The 19,804-nt window shown below is 43.3% G+C and overlaps 1 protein-coding gene across 2 annotated transcripts; it reads left to right on the top strand.

The window, feature by feature from the left end:
- Positions 1 to 3,112: 3,112 nt before the first annotated feature.
- On the top strand, positions 3,113 to 18,679 carry ipo9 (importin 9). Of its 2 annotated transcripts, XM_080494644.1 has the most exons (24): positions 3,113 to 3,312; positions 5,728 to 5,789; positions 5,903 to 5,989; positions 6,149 to 6,350; positions 6,738 to 6,826; positions 7,079 to 7,165; positions 7,242 to 7,361; positions 7,546 to 7,646; positions 8,126 to 8,184; positions 8,281 to 8,432; positions 8,516 to 8,614; positions 9,342 to 9,448; positions 9,560 to 9,699; positions 10,348 to 10,510; positions 11,169 to 11,395; positions 11,556 to 11,704; positions 12,151 to 12,279; positions 13,000 to 13,275; positions 13,405 to 13,571; positions 13,947 to 14,080; positions 15,069 to 15,188; positions 15,616 to 15,729; positions 15,850 to 15,926; positions 17,845 to 18,679. In XM_080494644.1, the coding sequence occupies exons 1-24, from the start codon at positions 3,153 to 3,155 to the stop codon at positions 17,953 to 17,955; spliced, it is 3,132 nt and encodes a 1,043-aa protein (XP_080350770.1). In that variant the 5' UTR covers positions 3,113 to 3,152; the 3' UTR covers positions 17,956 to 18,679. The 2 variants fall into 2 exon arrangements, with proteins under 2 accessions (XP_080350770.1, XP_080350771.1); XM_080494645.1 differs by lacking the exons at positions 3,113 to 3,312; positions 5,728 to 5,789; positions 5,903 to 5,989 and having other exon boundaries at positions 6,286 to 6,368.
- The last annotated feature ends 1,125 nt before the right edge of the window (positions 18,680 to 19,804 follow it).

The raw sequence follows: 19,804 nt of genomic DNA, 5'->3' as shown, positions 1-19,804 counted from the left end.
ATGCATCGTCATATACTCCACCATCAGATGATCAGGTACACTTGACTTAATTGAACAGTTTGACACAACCAGGCTGAAGAAAGAAATTCAATGTCCAGCAATCTGGTATCTGTCACGTCATCCCCACATGTTTGTACCAGGAAGGCTTGAATCATTACAATTAGAAATAATACAAAAATAGTACTGTTACAATTATCAAGACCTTTAAATAGTATATCTTTTATGATTATGTGTGACGCATGTTAGTGCTGCAGCAAATGCAAATTGATTAATCTGTGGAGTTCATTTCATCTATTAGGCAACTTTGATTGTTGTGAGAACCGTAGAATGTCACCATCATTAGCAAAGGGCCATATTATGAGTATTACCACAAGAACTTATGGCAAATCCACCATCTAATTTGATCAAAATGATGGATTTATGATCTCCAATTAAATCATCATCCAATTGATGATGAATTTCTTAGCCTGATGTAAACCCAGTACTCCAGTTATTTAGGGTGATTCCACCTGAAAGCTGATTTAAATGTGCTTAAAATGATAGTAATCTTTCTTTGATTACCTTTCAGATGAAAGATTGATCTTTGTTCTGCGAAGTATGAGGACCGGGGTCACATGAGGTCTGCGGGCCACCTGTTTACAATGCCTGGCCCATGTTTATGATAAAGTCTCAGGAAATGGTGGAAAATGTTAATCCAGGGATACTATGGAGTATAGAATATTTACTACGTAGGAAACTCAAAGAAGTGATTTTATTTTCTGTCAAAATCTTTTTATTTTTTTTTATTTTAGTTAATTGTAGCTTCAAGTGAACTTGCGTGCACAATTTGCTCTGCAAACATTTAATCATTTATCATTCATTAAGCATTTAAAGTTATTAATTATATTTTTTATTCGAAGGGCAAACTACACCACACACACACAAATCATGAATGGCGTGCTGGCGTAGGGGTTCGAGAAGTGAACTCAGGATCAAAGGTTTGAATCTTTCAGATAGCAGATTACCACTGTGCAAGAACAGCAGATAAGTCATTTACCCAAGAGAAATCTATAGAGGACATTAAACCCTGGAAAGCAAAACTGGACATTATGACGTTCATGAAGGCAGAACAACAAAAGTGTTTCTAATAAATGTAACTGGGTTTAGGCAAATATGCATTTCTCACACTGGTCAACATCCAGCACGACTCCATACATAAAATTTTGGGTATGTTTTAATCAATCATACTGTTGGTCCCACATTTAGTGAGGGGGTCCGTTCTTTCCTTGATACTGACACCAAGGGCTCATTTCTCAAGTGTCTGGATCCTCATGTTCTCGGGTTTAAAGTTCGCAACTGACAAGTATTTGACTTTTTGTCACCTGACACGGTCAGAGTGTGACATATAACACTGTGTCTTCGGTAACATGCTGTCATTGCAGCAGTCAAGTATGTCGTTGTCTGACTTCTGTTCACGGTGATATAAGTGAGCAGGTATGTATGGTTCAAACCTTTAGATCTGCTACAGCGATAATGTGAGGAAACAATACATACTCTGTGGCCTGTGCCCCCCCATGAATGTCATACATGCTGCTGCCGTGATTAAGTCTACTTTTAGCTCAGATGTTACAAAGAACAAAAAAACCACTGGCTATTTATAGTTCAGTTTTCGGTATTTCTAAGTTTTTCTTTGAATTGTAACCTGTAAAACTTGTGCAGAATGAGTACATAGTGTGGATCTTCTGACAAAGAGAGATCTTGTACTACATGCACTAGCGTGAAATTTCATAGACATCATCTATCCATCCAGAATACTTCCTGAGACAAATTCAAATGGTGCTGAAGTCAATCGAGGCAAATTCATCACAGATCAAAACCACACAAACGATGACACTTACACGTCACGTCTACAGGAATTTCTGAACTGCTGAAAATGAAACTCCACACATATACATAAAAAACATGCAAGGCTCCTCTGGGTACTCTGGTTCCTCCCACAGTCCACAAAACATGCATGTGAGGCCAACTGAGGATCCAAAATTACCTCTATAAATGTGAGTGAGTGCGTGTCGTCTGTGTTTTCCTTGGGATGGACTGGCGACCTCTCCAGGGTGTACTCGGCCATCGCCCTCAGCCAACTGGAATCGGCTCCAGCGACCCTGAACAGGATGAAGCGATGCAGAAGATGAATTATTGGGATGAGATGAAGATGCCACCTACTATTGTTTCCCTCCAGTTTGCTGACAATTGTGAAAGCATGATCTTTACATCTGGCACCACCCTCGTCAAAGTGATGTCAGAGGGCAGAAAGTTACCTCTGCAACACCTGATTGGCTGCACACCAAAATCCAACATTGAGTCAAAGGTACGTGGTCACTGAAGCTCTACAAATAAAATGATGTATTATAAAAAATATATAAATAATCAAAAGATTAGTAATAGATGAATAGAATAGAAATACTTTGTTCATCCCAGAGGGACCCTCAGTGTCAGATCTATTAAAAAAAGGATTGAGCTCATCAGCCCTGTCATCAAATCCATCTCTGGAGGTGGTCTGTCTGAACCCTGTTATGTTTCTCACGCTGCTCCAGGCCTCTTTCATGTTGTTTTCCTGGAGCTTCTCCTCCAGCTTCCTCCTATATTTCTCCTTAGCCTCTCTGGTCTATACCTTCATCTCCTCCATCTTTGTCATGTCCTCCTCGTCACCTGGATTGGAGCACCTCTTCTTTTTGTTGAAGATGGCCCTGGTATCCTTTGTTACCCATGGCTTCTTAGTAGCATAGCACAGCATTGCAACTTCATTCTTCTGCTGCTCCTTTCAGGGGTGTTAACAGCAGATCACCTGCCCCCATATCTCCTTATCTCCTGATACCTCTTGCTGTTCCACCAGCCATGAATGTTTATCACGTTTGTCCTACACCGGATAAAAGTTTGTTCTAAACAGCTTTTAAACTTAGGGTGTGTTGACTGCTACCACCACAGGGGGGCAGTAAGTTATCAACGAGGCTGTAAAACTGTCTAAATGCAGAGAAGAAGAAGAAACAGGAGACCCCGCCTCCATGTTTCCATGCATTGGCGCGCTCCGGTTGTGTGCGTCCGCGGCTCTCTGCTGCTCCTCCCCGGGTGCTGGTGGGCTGACTGTAGCGGGCTGCGAGTGAAAACACTGCGGAGGCATGAGTGCGGCGGCGAGCGTTCGGCCCGGTTCGGCCGCCGGACCCGTCCAGCAAGGGCTAAAAGAGGCTCTGATCGAGACCCTGACGGCCATCCTCTCCCCGGTCCAAGAGGTGCGCGCCGCCGCGGAGGAGCAGATCAAAGTGCTGGAAGTGACGGAGGGTGAGTGGCGGCGAGGGTCTTACCGGAGGCCAGCAGCACGGTGTGGTCACTCATTAACCGCGGTGGGCCTCCGCTGGGTGCGGGCAGCTGCCAGCGGACCCGTCCCGTACACGGCTGCGGCTAGCGGCGGAGGCGCTAGCAGCGGCAGAGTCCTGCTCCCGGTGGCGAAGCGTTTAGGCCACAGTGTCAGAAGTTTAGTCACAACAAAGTTAGATCAGGGGAAAAGCCCCGTCCTTCACTTGATGTTTTCCTTGATGTCGCGGTCACGCCGGCCGCCGCAGCTGACTGTGACACGGCCGCTTTCCGCGCCGTCCCACCGGGCTGAAGTTGCGTGGAGGGCAGCACATGGAACATGTGGAGCCTCAGCCCGGCCTCCACTGCACAGCGGCCGGCTGGACCTCTGATCACCCCCTGCCCTGCTTCACTAACAACAACAACAAATAAAGCCCTGTCGAGAGTTTTAGTAGCCAGTTGTGGAAAATACAATCATTCAGCCGTGAAGTTTCTAGTGCCATCATGCTAGTCTGAGCTTAATCCAACGCGATCAGCCTGATGGATCGAGACAGCAACACTCCACAACACATTATTAACGTTACTCTTAAGCCGACTTTTTCTCATTTATTCTTCTGTCGCTGTAAATGACACATTTTCCCGCGAAGATGCCTTCTGGGGAAGGAGGGAGGGGGGGCACTTCCGGGAGGTTCACCCCCCCCCCCCCCCCCCCACCCCACCCTGATCGTCCCGAACTGGCTTCCTCCTTCACACTTCATCAAGATTATCAACCTCTGAGTCATTTCCATAGACTGTTTCAGCGCAGATCTGTACTTTTAACTGAAAAATACAAGGAAAGTTTTAATATATCATTAATCTGGAGGGTTTTTTTTTTTTTAAGTCCAAGGTGACAGTACAACCATGAGATGGACTCACAATACTGAGCCCACTCTTAGTTGGTCAGTCATTGTCAAATGAAATATTGAATATAGAAACTTTCTTCGGTATGCATGTTGTACCTGTGCTGAGGTAGATTATCTCTCAAACTCCAAAAAGACAAAACATTTGGGTTCAGTTGGTGACTAAAAATCCAGAGTGTGTATTATGTGCTTGCCCTGCCGTCACCCGTAGTCAGCTGGGGCGTAAAAGTTTATAAAGAGATACAAATAATAAATGGTTGGATTAAGAAACACTCTTGAAGCTTCTTTTTTTTATATACGCCATAGTTAAACTGGTGTAATTAACTCAATCCAACTTTTTCAAGATCTTGCAATCTCTTTGTGACTTGATATGGATGACACTGTCGTATGTCTGGTTTTCACTCGATTTCCAACGCTGATAATCCGCAGCATGTTAAGACGGGTCAAGCTCACTCTCTTCCAACAAGGTGGGCTCCAGCCATGTGCCTCCCTAGTTTGAGTGTCAAAAAAATGTGTGTATTGAAGGAGCCATTCTCGTGGCAAACTGTCTTTCATTGTGAGCAACTCTACAGGGCGAGCAGATGGATACAGTAAGCAGCTTATACTTCAATAGACTTTCCATTGTGATTCCTGCGATCGCCGTGCCGATGGTGAAAGGCTAATTGTGCACGTTGTGTGTCGACTGTGCGGCGGTGTCGCGGTGAGGCCGACCCTTTCCGCTGGCCCCTCTCTGAGGCTGCCGCCCCGCAGGATTGTCAGCACTAACATTGTCTCCCGGAGCCTGATGTCACTCTCGGTAAAGCCCAGCGGAGGCGGAGTCGAACTTGATGCTGATCCAGCAGGCCAAGTTCGAACCAGGGAGGATGTTTATGTCGTCCTGCGTGCTTCAGACATTCTTCTTTTCCTGCTTCTGACACTGAAACGAGGATGCTTCTGTTGAAAGGAACCTCTACATAAGTTTTTATAACCCAGCAGATTGTTGTACCGGTTATAACAGATGATGTAAACAGCTGGAGCAAGAATTTCAAGCAACGCACAGTGTGATTAATCAGAGAAGCGTGCTTTGAAGCAGTGGTGTGATGATAGAAAATATGAACACAAACATCATTTGTATATTTATATCTTTGTCCTTTTTGAAGATTATTCAGTGTGGCAATCCTTAATGGGAAAATGCTGCAAGACGAAGAGTCATTTTGTTCTGCCATTTATCACAATTAACTTCGTATTCAAGCAATTTTCCGGAGAAAAATCCCAACTATTCCACACGAGCAAGCATAGGCGAAGCTGGGAAAGAAAATCTCCTTTTAATAACAAAACAAACCTGCAGAGAATTTCAGGTGTTTGGGTTTGAGTGAGAAAAGGAGACGACAGTAAACAACAACCTCCCTAAAGACTTGTATACTATCTATTGTCCACTCTTGCATTATTCCGTGTGCTGTTCAATGTTTATTGTATTAATTCATACATCTGTCGTTTTTTCCCTGCTGGTGTGTCCGTGTTGCAGAGTTTGGCGTCCACTTGGCAGAGCTCACAGTTGACCCTCGGGGAGCGCTCGCCATCCGACAGGTGAGCGAAACGGACGAACAAACAAACAGCTCATCCAGCCCACAGGCTCGTTTACGTTCATTCAGCACTTTCCCTCTCGTTACTGATTTGCTTACGAATGTGTCGGTTTGCAGTTGGCGTCGGTCATCTTGAAGCAATATGTGGAAACGCACTGGTGTTCCCAGTCAGAAAAATTCAGGCCGCCAGAAACCACCGATCAGGTAAGCTATTCTTCTCCCTCTTGAAAGTTTATTCTGCACTTTACCGTGAAAGATACTCGATCAAATTGGCACTTAACTTAAATCCACCACACACCGAATAAATGAAAAAAAGGGTTTCTTTTGCAGATGTATTAAAAGTGAAGTGTTTGCCTCCTGCAGGCCAAAGCCGCCATCAGGGAGCTGCTGCCGAATGGTTTGCGGGAGTCGATCAGCAAAGTTCGCTCCAGCGTTGCATACGCGGTGTCGGCCATCGCCCACTGGGACTGGCCCGAGGCGTGGCCGCAGCTCTTCACCCTCCTGATGGAAATGTTGGTCAGCGGAGAAGTCAACGCTGTGCACGGCGCCATGAGGGTCCTCACAGGTGTGTAATAACGCACACGTAAGCAAACGGGGCAGCTGAGATGACCAAATGACTTTTTGTTTAATCAGGATCATTAGTTTACATTGAGTTAATAATAAGCTTATGTTTAAGCTTCATGTTTAATGTGCTCCACTGCATGTGATGTTGTTGGACATTAATCTTTTCATCGCTCAGCAGACACAACAAAACCTTCATTTATATTTTGCGATCTGGCAACATTGTCAAATGTGAAAATGCACGATATAAATGAAGGTTATTCTGACTGTATTTGCAGAAATGGCAGTCATTTCTATCCTTTGTTCTAATTTCACAGCCTGAAAGAACATGTTGAAAGAAGAAATGGTATTTTGATCGAATTTTGCCTTTGTGTCAACTTGTTGCGCCCAGAGTTCACCCGGGAGGTGACCGACACCCAGATGCCGCTGGTGGCGCCAGTCATCTTGCCTGAGATGTACAAGATCTTCACCATGGCCGAGGTACCACTCCCACTGCGATCTCTGCACATCAGCTGGACTGCACCCATATATTCCGACGCGATGGAGCTGTTTCGGCCCATCTCCATTCTCTCCATTAGTCTGAAATGCTGTTTAATGTAACTGACAAGCAACTAAAAAGCTATTTAGTGTTTCCTCCGCATGCTCACACATCATCAGTTCCCTGTGGGACCTGTTCTGTTTTCTGTGATAACTCTGTGCTCCATCCGCCCTGATCCTCCTCTGCTGTCGCAGGTTTACAGCATCCGAACCCGCTCCAGAGCAGTGGAGATTTTCACCACCTGTGCCAACCTCATCTGTGCTATTGAAGAACTTGAAAAGGTACACGCGAGAGATACACTGGTCACTTATATTGTTCCCGCAATTAATTCGTGTTTATAAAACTTGTGTTTTGTAGGGTGCAGCCAAAGCGTTGATCTTCCCAGTGGTGCAGCAGTTCACGGAAGCATTCGTGCAGGCTCTGCAGATGCCTGATGGACCCTCATCTGACAGCGGCCTTAAGATGGAAGTTCTCAAGGTGAAAGGCTTCAGGGGCTCAGCAAACTTCTCAGATCAAGCATATCGTGAGCGGTTCAGCTGTGAAGGCAAACTCTGCAAAAATCTTTGAACACGCATGTTTGTAAAATGACCATTAAATTGAGTTTGACTTGATTTGAAGTGGTTGCGAAGCTCTTGCAAGTGGATTATTTGTCTTTTAACAGGCAGTGACGGCGCTGGTGAAGAACTTCCCCAAACCCATGGTGTCCTCCATGCAGCAGATATTACCCATCGTCTGGAATACCCTGACTGAAAGTGCAGCTTTATATCCTTTTCTAGCGCCCGCTTATAAAAAAATAACTAGCAATTTGTGGATTATAGAAATGTCAATTTTATTGTTATAATCACAGGATGTCAAGTTTGACTTTCTTTTTGGAAACACACACACAGGTATTTGGTAACTTCTGCATCTCATTAACTTTTTTATTGGCCAACTAATGGGAATAAAGATAAGGATCAGTGTTATATCATTACCACATTGACGTTTGGCCTTTTTGAATTAGAATAGCATCTATTATTCCAGTTGATTCACCTGACTGTCGGAATCAAAAAAAAACTGCTCGTCTCAATTTAAATGCAGTTTAAATTACTGAAAGGGACAGTAGCAATTTTTATACATTGAAACAAAATGTGACCAATGAATCATATTTGGTTTAGTGTTTTTTGAAAAACTACAGAAGCCAGTTGTTTTGGGGTTTTTTTTTTTGTATTACATTGATTTATTTTTCTTAACTAAACATTCACTTATGTCAGAACTGAAGTCAACTACACAGAGGAGGTGGACGACCCGATTGACTCGGACGGTGAGAAGAACTTGACGTCCTCCGACAGACTTCAGCATTCCATACAACTTTTAAAACTCACGCTTTTGCCTCCCGATGTCGGGTTTATTCCTGCAGGTGAGGTTCTGGGTTTTGAGAATCTGGTGTTCAGCATCTTTGAGTTCGTTCACACGCTGCTGGAGAACAACAAGTTCAAGAACACGGTGAAGAAGGCGCTGCCGGAGCTCATTTACTACATCATCCTGTACATGCAGATCACCGAAGACCAGGTGAGCAGCCCGCGAAAACCTTGAGAAATGCTCCCGTAGGTCCACGTTTGAGCTTCGGGGTTTTGTTTACGTGTCGTTTTTAGATCAAGGTGTGGACGGCTAACCCTCAGCAGTTTGTCGAGGACGAGGATGACGACACCTTCTCCTACTCTGTGAGGATCTCTGCTCAGGACCTGCTGCTGGTGAGAACCAAAACACCACCGATTGACGTTTACGACGAGAACGAGACTCGGTAGAGCGCAAACCTTCGCCACATTTGTTTGTGGAATTGAGTTGGCATGTTAGCAATTAGCTCATATCTCTGCTATCGACGTAGGTCAGGTAGCTACATCGCTGTGTGAAACACTGAGCAGGGAGCGTCTCCACAGTAACGACGGTCATTTCCGTGAGGTGCTTTTCTCATCTGCTTTTTTTCCCCCACAGTTTTTTGGGGTTTATTCAATGATGGTTAGCCGTTAACGTCCCAAAATCTAATCGATTGGTCCTTCGATGATGACAAATCATCCCTGAAAAGTTCATGCAATTTGGTTCAAGTGGTAAAATACATACATGCAAGCCAATTAATAAATAAATGCACGCAGACGAAAACAATCTTCTCAGCCAACTTTGTTGGTCACCCAACTTTTGTTGGCGAAGAAAATTAATTTCTCATTAAGGGTTAGGGCAACAGTAGTGTGTGAGGTTATACTTGGTTCCTAAAAGAGAATCTTTTTTTTCCCCAACATGTACAGCTTTCACAGAAGCTGCTGGCAACTTGTTCATTTTGTTACTCACTTTGGACTAAATGTATTTCTTGAAATCTAAATCGGGGGAAAATGTGCCTTTTCCATGAGTTTATTGTGGATTGAAGTCAGCTCAGCGATCACCATACGACGGTGAATAACCTTAACCTTTGAACTTTGGACGTAGGCCGTTGCCGCCGAGTTTCAGAACGAGAGTGCAGCGGCGCTGGCCGCTGCCGCTACCAGACACCTGCAGGAAGCCGAACAGGCGAAGAACAGCGGCAACGAGCACTGGTGAGGAGAGATGTCACTCTCACTGGCGGCTTTAATGAATGAACGGAGACTGAATTCATTCCGCTTTTTATCCAACAAACCTCAAAATGGTCTCTTCTCGCTTTTTACCAGGTGGAAGGTCCACGAAGCCTGTATGTTGGCCCTCGGCTCTGTCAAAGCCATCATCACAGAGAACGTGAAGAACGGCCGAATCCAGTTTGACATGCACGGTTTTCTGGCCAGTGTCATCTTGGCTGATCTGAACCTGGCAGGTCAGTCTCATAGTGGCATTTTAAATGTACAATAGTGACTAAATTGATCGATTTTTTTTTTATTTTATTTTTTCTTCTCCTACTCGTGTAAAGTTACCGTAATTTCCGGACTATTGAGCAAACCTGAATATGAGCCACACCCACCTAATTTAAAAAGAAAAGAATGTTGTACATATATAGACCGTACTATATAGACCGACTATAATACGCAGGCGTCCATGTTGTCACAGGGTATAAATGTCACTGTGTGATTGAGATTTTTTTTCTTTTTTTTCTTTTTGTTTGCTTTTTTTTTTTTTTTTTTTAAGAAAACAGTAATTCAGATCAGAGGTCAGATGGCACTCTACGAAAAGTGAATAAAGCCCCGGAGATATATCTGCAGCATGTAGCCCGCTAACCCTTTAAAATTCCACATATTCGCTGTGTCATTGTATAAGCCGCATGGATCGTAACGCGTGAAAAAAAGTAGCGGCTTATCGTCCGGAAAATTCTGGTATTTAACTTACTTCCATCATATTCTTTATCTTTATAAAAGAACAAACCTTTCTGATGCAGACGTAACCGTCTAACTTTGTTGTATGATAGCAGATTGAAATTTCACATTTTCGCAACACTTGGCTTTTCTCATTCCGGTTTCGTCTCCCCCAGCGGCGTCTCCGTTCCTCCTTGGACGAGCTCTTTGGGCGGCCAGTCGCTTCACGGCGGCTATGTCTCCCGAGCTCATCCAGCAGTTCCTCCAGGCCACCGTCAGCGGCCTCCACGACAGCCAGCCGCCCTCCGTCCGCATCTCCGCAGTCAGGGCCATCTGGGGGTGAGTTTGTTGTTGGGATTAAATAGAACTTGACCGAAACTCTATCCAAGCATCGGCTCCTGGTATTGTCTTGGTGAGCCAACACAATCTGTGTTGACATATGGAGGGAAATTCAAAGTATGAAATCAGTCTTAGTGCCAACCTTCTGAGGTTTCAGGGTATATATAGACTTTGCAGTTGATGATCTCTACCTTTTTTTTTTTTTTTCATTGCTGACTGTATAAAGTGTGAAATCGAGAGAAATATATTCATCATGTGTCTTTCAGGCATTAACGTTTTCATTTGTTTCGAACATAATAAATAAAAACAAAAAGAATGAAAATGATGCTTGAAAAGCGAGTAGGAAGAAGCATAAGCTTATTAAAATCCAACCCTCTCTCCAGTCGGTCTGTGTGCATCATGTGTGTGTGTTTCTTTTCTTTTTCATTAACCAATCACTTACTCAAACTTGAATAACCTCAAAACAAAGCAAAGGAAGCATCAAGCAAGAAATGTAGAAATGCTTTCACAAAGCCTGAATAGGTTCAACCCCCCCCCCCAACCCCAACACTCCAAAAATTCTTCAACTACTTTTTAAATATCCTGTAATATTTTTAATTTTTGGATTTGCCTGGACTTTCACAGTTCTACCAAGAAACTGAAGTGTATAATCCTCCAGGTACTGTGATCAGCTGAAGCTGTCGGAGAGCACACACGTACTGCAGCCCTTCCTCCCCAGCATCCTGGAGGGGCTGGTCCAGCTGGCCGCCCAGTTCAGCTCAGAGGTGCTGACTCTGGTCATGGAAACTCTGTGCATCGTCTGCACGGTGGACCAGGCCTTCACCACCAGCGCCGAGAACAAGATCTGTCCGCTCACCATCGCTATTTTCCTCAAATACAACAACGGTACCATTTTTGTTTTGTTTGTTCCTTCTTTTTTTTTTTGACCATTTTGCTCAGTGGTTTCAAATATTAGATGAAGGCATTGTGAGAAGATGGTGAAGAAACTTTTTCTGTAGTCTTTCTTCAGCTTTTCCCTCAGACTCTCCCTCTCTGGTTTTGGCAGACCCTGTGGTGGCGTCGTTGGCTCAAGACATTTTTAAAGAACTGGCGCAGATCGAAGGCTGCCAGGGTCCCATGCAGATGCGTCTCATCCCCACGCTGGTCAGCATCATGCAGGCTCCACCCGACAAGATCCCGTCCGGACTCTGCGCTGTAAGTATAAAAATAAAGCAGCAGACAGTGGGTTTATTGATGAAGCTACACGTGAAGTGGCACCACACTGTGTCCATGTCCATTCGTTCAGCTCTTTTAATGGTTTTGTAGTGATTTTAGTAGCTTTCTCTATATCTGTCTCAGATGCAGAATCACTGATCGCTTGATATTTTGTCCCCCGGGCAAAGACTTGTACCCACTGAAAATGAGCCACCAGTTGAGATTCAAAGCTTCTAAGAAAAAGATTAAATAAAAAAAATAAATCAATTGGGATTTTAAAGTGTCCAGGAATAGAATATTTTGGAGATCAGGTAGGAAGAAGTTCGAGAAGAATATTCTTGACTGCTGGCGTTCTTGAGTGTCAGTGAGGCAGATCTGACTGCCCGTCACTTTGTTGCTGTTTGTTTACAATGACCAGAAGAAGTGTTTAATTTCTCTCTCCACAGACCTCTGTTGACATCCTGACCACAGTTGTCCGCAACACCAAAGCCCCTCTGTCAGAGATGCTGGTATGTCAGGCGTTCCCAGTGTTGGCTCAGTGTACCTTACGCACGGACGACAGCACAATTATGCAGGTAAATAACAACAACAACAACAAGAAAAAGGTCATTATGGGAGGTTGTTTTCTTTGTCTACATGTTATTCAAATACATCCTTCATCAGTTTGTACCCCAAAGCCTTTCAATTGAGGGTTTTTGGAGAGTGGCTGCCAGGGAATCCCCTCCTGCTCTACGCAGCCATGCTTCTGTTGAATTAGTTTCAGTTTCCTCAATCTCCCACTGTCATAGCAGTTCATATTCAGATTTATATATTTAAAAAAGGGGACAATGCATTTACATATAAATACATTGATTCAGATCTTCAGTGTCGATGTCGACCATTATCAGCTACATAAAACCACACAATTAATATAACAAAAGCAAAACTAAAATGATTCCTGGATTTCACAGTAATATACATCACAACTTGTCCATAACCAATAAGATCTTTTATTGTAGTTTGTGCTTTTTATTTTTTGTTACGTTTTTTTCTTTGGAATTAAACACTTTAATAAATCTCTGCATGCAGTCTGCATTTTGCTTGTCAGTGTTGTATTTTAATTATTGTTCAACACTTCCCTTTGTCATCACACAACAGCCTGTACAACTTTACATACAAAAACCAAGAAGTATGCAGATTGAAACCAGATTTTTTTGTGGTGGTATAATTAACTAAAGAGTCTCATACTAAATCCGTTTATTTCCCCTGGTCTCTGCACCGTCTTCTCCTGGGTCACTTTCCCCTCTTCCTTTCAGAACGGCGGCGAGTGTTTGCGGGCGTACGTCTCCGTCGCCCTCGAGCAGATCGCACAGTGGAGGGACGAGCAGGGCAACAGCGGCCTCTGGTACGTCATGCAGGTGGTCAACCAGCTGCTGGACCCCCGGACGTCCGAGTTCACGGCCGCCTTCGTGGGCCGGCTGGTGTCCACTCTGATCTCTCGGGCGGGAACCGAGCTCGGGGAGCAGCTGGACCAGATCCTGCGAGCCATTCTGAGCAAGATGCAGCAAGCCGAGACTCTGAGTGTGATGCAGGTGGGGGGGAGAGAGAGGGATGTAGGCTGGACGTGCACTTTGATTTGTTGTGCGATAACCTTTAATTGGTGCGGTTCTCACTTTCATTTTATTTATTTATTTATTTTTGTCTGGTGTCCTCCTCCGTAGTCTCTGATCATGGTGTTCGCCCACCTGGTCCACTCTCAGCTGGATCCTCTGCTGGAGTTCCTGTGCAGTCTGCCGGGACCGACCGGGAAGCCCGCCCTGGAGTTCGTGATGACGGAATGGATGAGCCGACAACACCTTTTCTACGGACAGTACGAGGGTAAAGTCAGGTTAGAAGACTTTTTTTTTTTTTTTTTTTAACAACTCATTTCACATCACTGCAATAGTCCATCCATCACTCATGCCCACTTTATCGATTAAAGTAATGTTGATTTTTTTTTTTTTACATTTATCATATTTGATGCTTTAATTCAGTTATTGAACAAGCAGATGTGCAATGTGCCAGATTATTGCGATTCAGACATGTTGAAAATACAAAAGACCAAAGTTATATTCAAGGTCTAGTGGAGAGTTGAAAGTAGTGCTGTGGTTAAAAAAAAACAAATGAGATGAAATGAAATGCGTTAAAGCCTATAAAAGAAAGGAACACAGTGTTATAATGTTCCCCTGTGCATGTGTGAGCTCTTTGTGTGTTGTTTTCGCAGCACTGTGGCTCTCTGTAAGCTGCTCCAGCACAGTCTGAACACGGACGACAAACGTCTCCAAGACATTGTGGTGAAGGGAGAAGAAATCTTCAGCCAAGAGGACGGCATCCGCACACGTTCCAAGTCTGCCAAGAGTAAGAGCCGAATGAGCTTCGTCTGTTTTGAACATGACCGGGAGAGATGAGAAACCATTCAAATGTCTGTCGCCGACCCGGGCTCTGGATTCTTTAGAGGGGAGGGAGAAAGGACGATTAATGAAGAACAGTTTTTATAAAGACATGGGCATATCAGAATTTTGTGATAAACTCAAAAGTGTAACTGTAAAACCAAACAATAGAGAGTAATCGGAACACTGATGGATTGCGGTAAGGGATCAGAAATTGAAGTCGCGGCAGTTTTACATGTGACCGCTCTGAAAATGTGATTGTCCACTCTTGGTCTATAGGGTCTAAGCAAACACCATACGTTTCGACAAAGGGACAATACTTGTCATTCATCTTCTATATCCACTTAATCCAGACTATAGTTACAAGAGGCTGCAGCCAGCCAACATATGCTGAAAGGTGGGGCCAGCTCACCCCTCCATCACACAGCCGCACTCCCACATGTCGCTGGATAATTAGATTTACCTGTTAATCTACCCAAAAAAGAAAAACGGCATTGTGGGAGGAAATCAGAATATTATTTCTTTATGTTTATTTCTTGGTTCAAGTGTGTAAGGATTGTCGTGCTTTTTCTTCATTTATCTAATGAACGGTGCATTCCAGCTGCTCATGCCTCGGGTTAAAACAGTTATTTAATCTTTGCGATTTGCAGTATGGGCTGAGGTGGATTTTATGTGAGGGTAATTGCAGGTAACGGGTCGGGTTTCATCCAGAGCTTTACGGGTTCGGGTGGGTTTATGAAACTAGATCTGTGCAGAACTCTGGTTCAGGGTTTTGAGTCAAGGATCCACAGTGGGAAATTAATGTCTAGTATCTGGAATAATGATATTGATAATAGGGACGCATTGAACAGTCCAGCTGGGGTTTCGATCTCAACAATGCATGTCACGCAATGTAAAAAAACGATAATTTTAAAGGTCCGGCCTTTCTTTTTCTTTTTTTTTTTTACCCAAAACAGATCCAGAACGTTGGACCAACATTCCTTTGCTTGTGAAAATCTTTAAATTGATCATCAACGAACTGTCAACTGTGGTGGAGTCGAACGCCAGCAGGGCGAACGCGGCGGACTGGAGCCAAGGTGAGGAGGGGAGGGTGAACGGAAAAAAAGAGTCGCTTCAATCAGCTGATTGATTTTGAGTTTGATAAAACCTGCCGCTTGCGGAGATGAGTGAATCAAACCTCCAAGCATCAGGAAACATTTTTTCTGACGCCCACGCTCGCTCCAGGAAATTTGAGAATGCATTGCACTTGGGCTCTGTTGATTAAACTTGCAGTTATTCGCTAATAAATTGATTTCATATCATGCTTTTCCTACCTGCTGATCCATCTAAGCTGCTTAGTGATGTTCACATTGTTGTGTTTGGGTGGTGTCGTCACTCTCGACAGGCTTTCGCAGATGCGATGTGCATTTCTTTTAAAACCGTCTCTCGTGCCTGTAAACAACAGGCAAGCGACAACAGAGCGGGTAAACGTGTCTGTGACCAGCTGTTGCCTGTTTGTTGCAGACTCCAGCGGCATGTGGGAGGAACAGGAAGAAGATGAGGGGGAGGACGACGATGAGGAGGACGAAGGCCTGGCAGGGCAGCTGCTCTCTGATCTGATCGCCTCCAACAAATATGGTAGCAGCATCCCCAGTGTCTCGGCTGTTACTTTGTTTTGTCTTCAGTGCTTCTTTTTCCAAGTTATTTCTCGATGTTTGCTGTTGAGCTCTCCTGTCCCGCTTCCTTCTGTTTAAACAGACGACGACTATTATGAGGACGATGAGGAGGACGATCCCGATGCCTTGAAAGACCCCATATATCAGATAGATTTGCAGGTAAGCTGTCTTAACTTGAGCGTCGTGAATTATTTAAGCCATTTCCTCAACTATTTCCACACTGAAACCAAATGAAAGCAGGGCTGCTTTCCTCCTCCTCTCCTACTGATGTGACGTCGGCACGTTGGCAGCCCTGTGCTCCTCATGCCGGTTAAACACATTGATACTAATCCGGCCCACACGAAAGGGGGTTTATGATTAGTGTGTTACTGGGTCAGTATGGAAGCAACCGAAGAGGGAAGATGCTCTTTTGACTGGAGCTGCTGTCTCAACTGTTCAATTCAGTGGGATTTATTATTTTTAAGTGGGACTTGTCATCCTTGAGTTTGGAAAATCTGCTGTTTGTTCAGACAGAGTTGAACACAGCAGCTATTCAACAGTTGTTCCACTAATCGGTTACAATGTTGATGATTTGCCCTCGCAGACACAGACTCTCAAAGACGAGGACATACAGACCGTACTTTACAGTCTTGGCTCTCCTCGGGCTGTGCAGAATGCTGCTGCACAGCTCGTAGCTCCGAGTTTAGTTTTATTCCATTCATCGACAAAATGAGCAAAACAATTCATCAATACAATATAAAACAAAGTTTTGTACTTTTGACCTCCTCCTTCACCCACTCTGCTCCTCGTGTCCACTTCAGGAGACGAGCTGGTCCATCCTTCCAAGGCAAACTTTAAAATGCGATGGCTCCCGACTTGTGACTGTCAATGCTTTTAAAAAGTAGCTTAAAACTTTATTTAACAAATAAAAAGGCTTTATTTTTATTTTAATGTTTTATCACATTTATTTTTTTTGCAGTGCTGTCTAATTTATTTTACCTGTTTTTGTTCTAGTATCCAATATTCTTCTCTGGTCTTATCTCATATCTCACCAAAATATGTGAATTGTTTGATATTGTGAACTTTTAGACATAAGTTATTCTTTCATTTTTTTTGAGGGGATTTACTTTGATGGACCTCTGTGCAACTTTTCTTTTGAAAATACTTTGCCTCTCTAAAATGCTCTTTATACATCCAGTGATCATGTTTGTAATCTCCAATGCTGCTACAAACAAAATCATAAAAATGCTGGATAAATCTGTGTACCTTTATAAATGTATAAACTGTCATTGAGTTTTTTTACCCACCTTATAAACAAGAAAGCCACAGAAAGAGGACATTTCAGATTGACTGGGGAATTATTACATTTGCAGACTATACTGCTGCTTGTTTCATGAACACTGTTGATATGTTTAGTATTCCAGGATGTGATCATGTATATTGGCTGAATTACTGTTTATTTATTTATTTGTATCTACTCGAAGCTGTTTTCTAAATAAATACAGGAATTGTCTGTGTGATAATGTTTACACCATTAAAGCGCTTGCATCATACATGAGTGCTGATTTAAATGAGGACAATTTTTCGACTGACTACTGTCATTGTTATTTTAGTGCTCTTAATTAAAGATCCCGACATGTATAAAGGTTTTATTCTGAAGCTTCTGTATCTATTCTGGCTGCCGTTTTCGTGTTTTCTGTCCTTGAAAACATCAAATCTCAAGAAGCTCCAATTATAAGAAAAAGAGCTTTAGGGTGAAAGGATGGCTGCTTCGCCGGATTAGACTTAAAGACCCAAACACGCAATTTGCACATCAGCAGCTGCTGATGAACAAACGTTCTTTATGGCCGCTAACTTTCAGCCTTCTTGACCAGCTTTAGAGTATTAATATGAAGATGTAACTACTTTATGGGAGTCTTGCTGCTTTATTAAAGTGAACATGTCGAGTTGTTTTATGACAGAAAACTGGACTGATGACCAACACATTCCATTTTACTGGATATTTTAATGATCTGAAGTGCAAAAAAAAAAAAATGACCCAAATCAAAATGTAACCCTTTGTGTTTGACCTGCGTCGTCTCATCTGTCTCCTCCTCAGGCTTACCTGACGGACTTCCTGACTCAGTTTGCCCAGCAGCCGTGCTACAGCATGTTCTCAGGTCACCTCAACAACACCGAGAGACAAACCCTGCAGTCCATCGGCCTCTAGCCTCTCCGTCTGTTGCCCCAACACGTCATTATCTTCCCATTTAACAACACCCTGACGTCCTCTTCCGTTGGCCCCCCACCTCAACTTTAATGCCCTTATCGTGACATTACAACACCGTAAACGGACAATGGAGGACACGGCATGGCGGGAGAAGGACGTGGGCTTGGGGGGGGTCATGTACTTACCCATAATTCCCCCGTTTCCTCACACTTGTGATTGGACGACGGATACTGCAGATGTTACAGCGGGAAAGAAAGAGAGCGACTGCACAGGTCTGTCGCCGGAGGAGGTCTCCTCGTCCAAGCAGCTTGAATCGGGACAAAGAGGATGGGGTAGAGAGGCTCCACAGAGAGACAGGTGAACTGCGACATAAGGACAGACTGGTCTTGCCCTATTTGTAATTTAGCCTGTTATCTTTGTTTTTTTCTGTACAAACAATGAAATGCAACATGGGTAGATGCTTCCAAAAGACTTTACATTGAAGGAGAAAAAAAAAAAGATCCTTGGGAGGGAGCGAAGCGTTGGCGGCTTTATTTTCCAGGAAAACAAATCTTTAGACTGTTCCCCGAAAAGAAAGGCTCAAACTCGCAGGCCATCATGTCTCGGTATGGTGGTTATTTGAGAAAACATGATGATTCACAGCCTTGTCATTTTCTTGTACCCATTGTAATTTGGGATGACATTTCTAAATAAAAGTCCCTTGTGGACCAAATATTCACATTGATTTCCACCTTTTCCTGCTTTTATTTATGATCAATTTGAATATATGTTCTTTAAAAAAAAAAAAAATCTGAAATATTTTCTGGGGACCTCCTGAGCTTACACTGCACTGCATTTTTGTTTGGTGCATTGGGGAGGGGGGGGAGGGGTGAACGGTCTGCTCAAGATCAGGGGGATCTGTTGTAATCTCGTGATTGGAGATAAATAGATTATATTGACTTGACCATTCGAATTCTTCCAGATTGCTTCATAACCCGGTCTTGCTTTTCGCAGCTCAACGGGCTTGTTTGAATCTCGTTACAGGTGAAAGAGCAAGTTCCTCAAGTCCCAGATATGAGCAGCCGAGTTCCACCATTCATTTCATTCCTACACTCCTATTAAGGCTTTTTTTTAATTATTATTATTATCATTATTACTATGGCTTGAGCCAGAAACTACAACAGAAGACAAGTACTCTTATGAGTACATGGAACTTCGGCAGATGCACTACAGGGTGGAACTAATTTGGATATTGTTTTCTGAATTCACTTTACACGGACTTAAATGTGCAATTAACTTTTCTGGTGTTTGGTGGACGACTGGGAGTTTGGGACAAAGTGTCTGGGACTAACGTTTTTATAATGTAACACACATAGCTGACACACTCACCACTATCACATTTTTTCTTTTCATCCTCTTGTTTTTGTTCTTCTTTATAACTTCTTCATAACGAAGCGATTACATTTGGTTCATCAGTAACTACTAAAATAAACTACATACAAATGACAACAACGACCCAAAATTGTTATAAAATATACTTTTATAAAACTGATGATTGGAGAAATAGATTAAAGCTGCCATCAATGGATTACAGATGATAGAGGACAGAAGGCTATAAATGACTTGGGCAACAGCAATCATACATACATACCATAAACTGTATATAGATCAGTGACGTGCAGTCAGGGTTGGCAGGATTGGCAGTGCCTACTCAAGGCTGAATAGAAATTAATGAAAAATGTATTTTGAATATTTGTTTTAATTATAGCATAATTATAATTTATATTTTCGATTTCCGGTAGCTCACAGTCCTCGGTTTGAAAGTATCAGCATTGTGTGCTTTTCATAGCCCAAATGACTCAACACTGCT

This window comes from Blennius ocellaris (assembly GCF_963422515.1).
Source record: "Blennius ocellaris genome assembly, chromosome: 4".
Classification (NCBI taxonomy): Eukaryota; Metazoa; Chordata; class Actinopteri; order Blenniiformes; family Blenniidae; genus Blennius; species Blennius ocellaris.
This window is presented reverse-complemented; position numbering and strand designations above follow the sequence as displayed.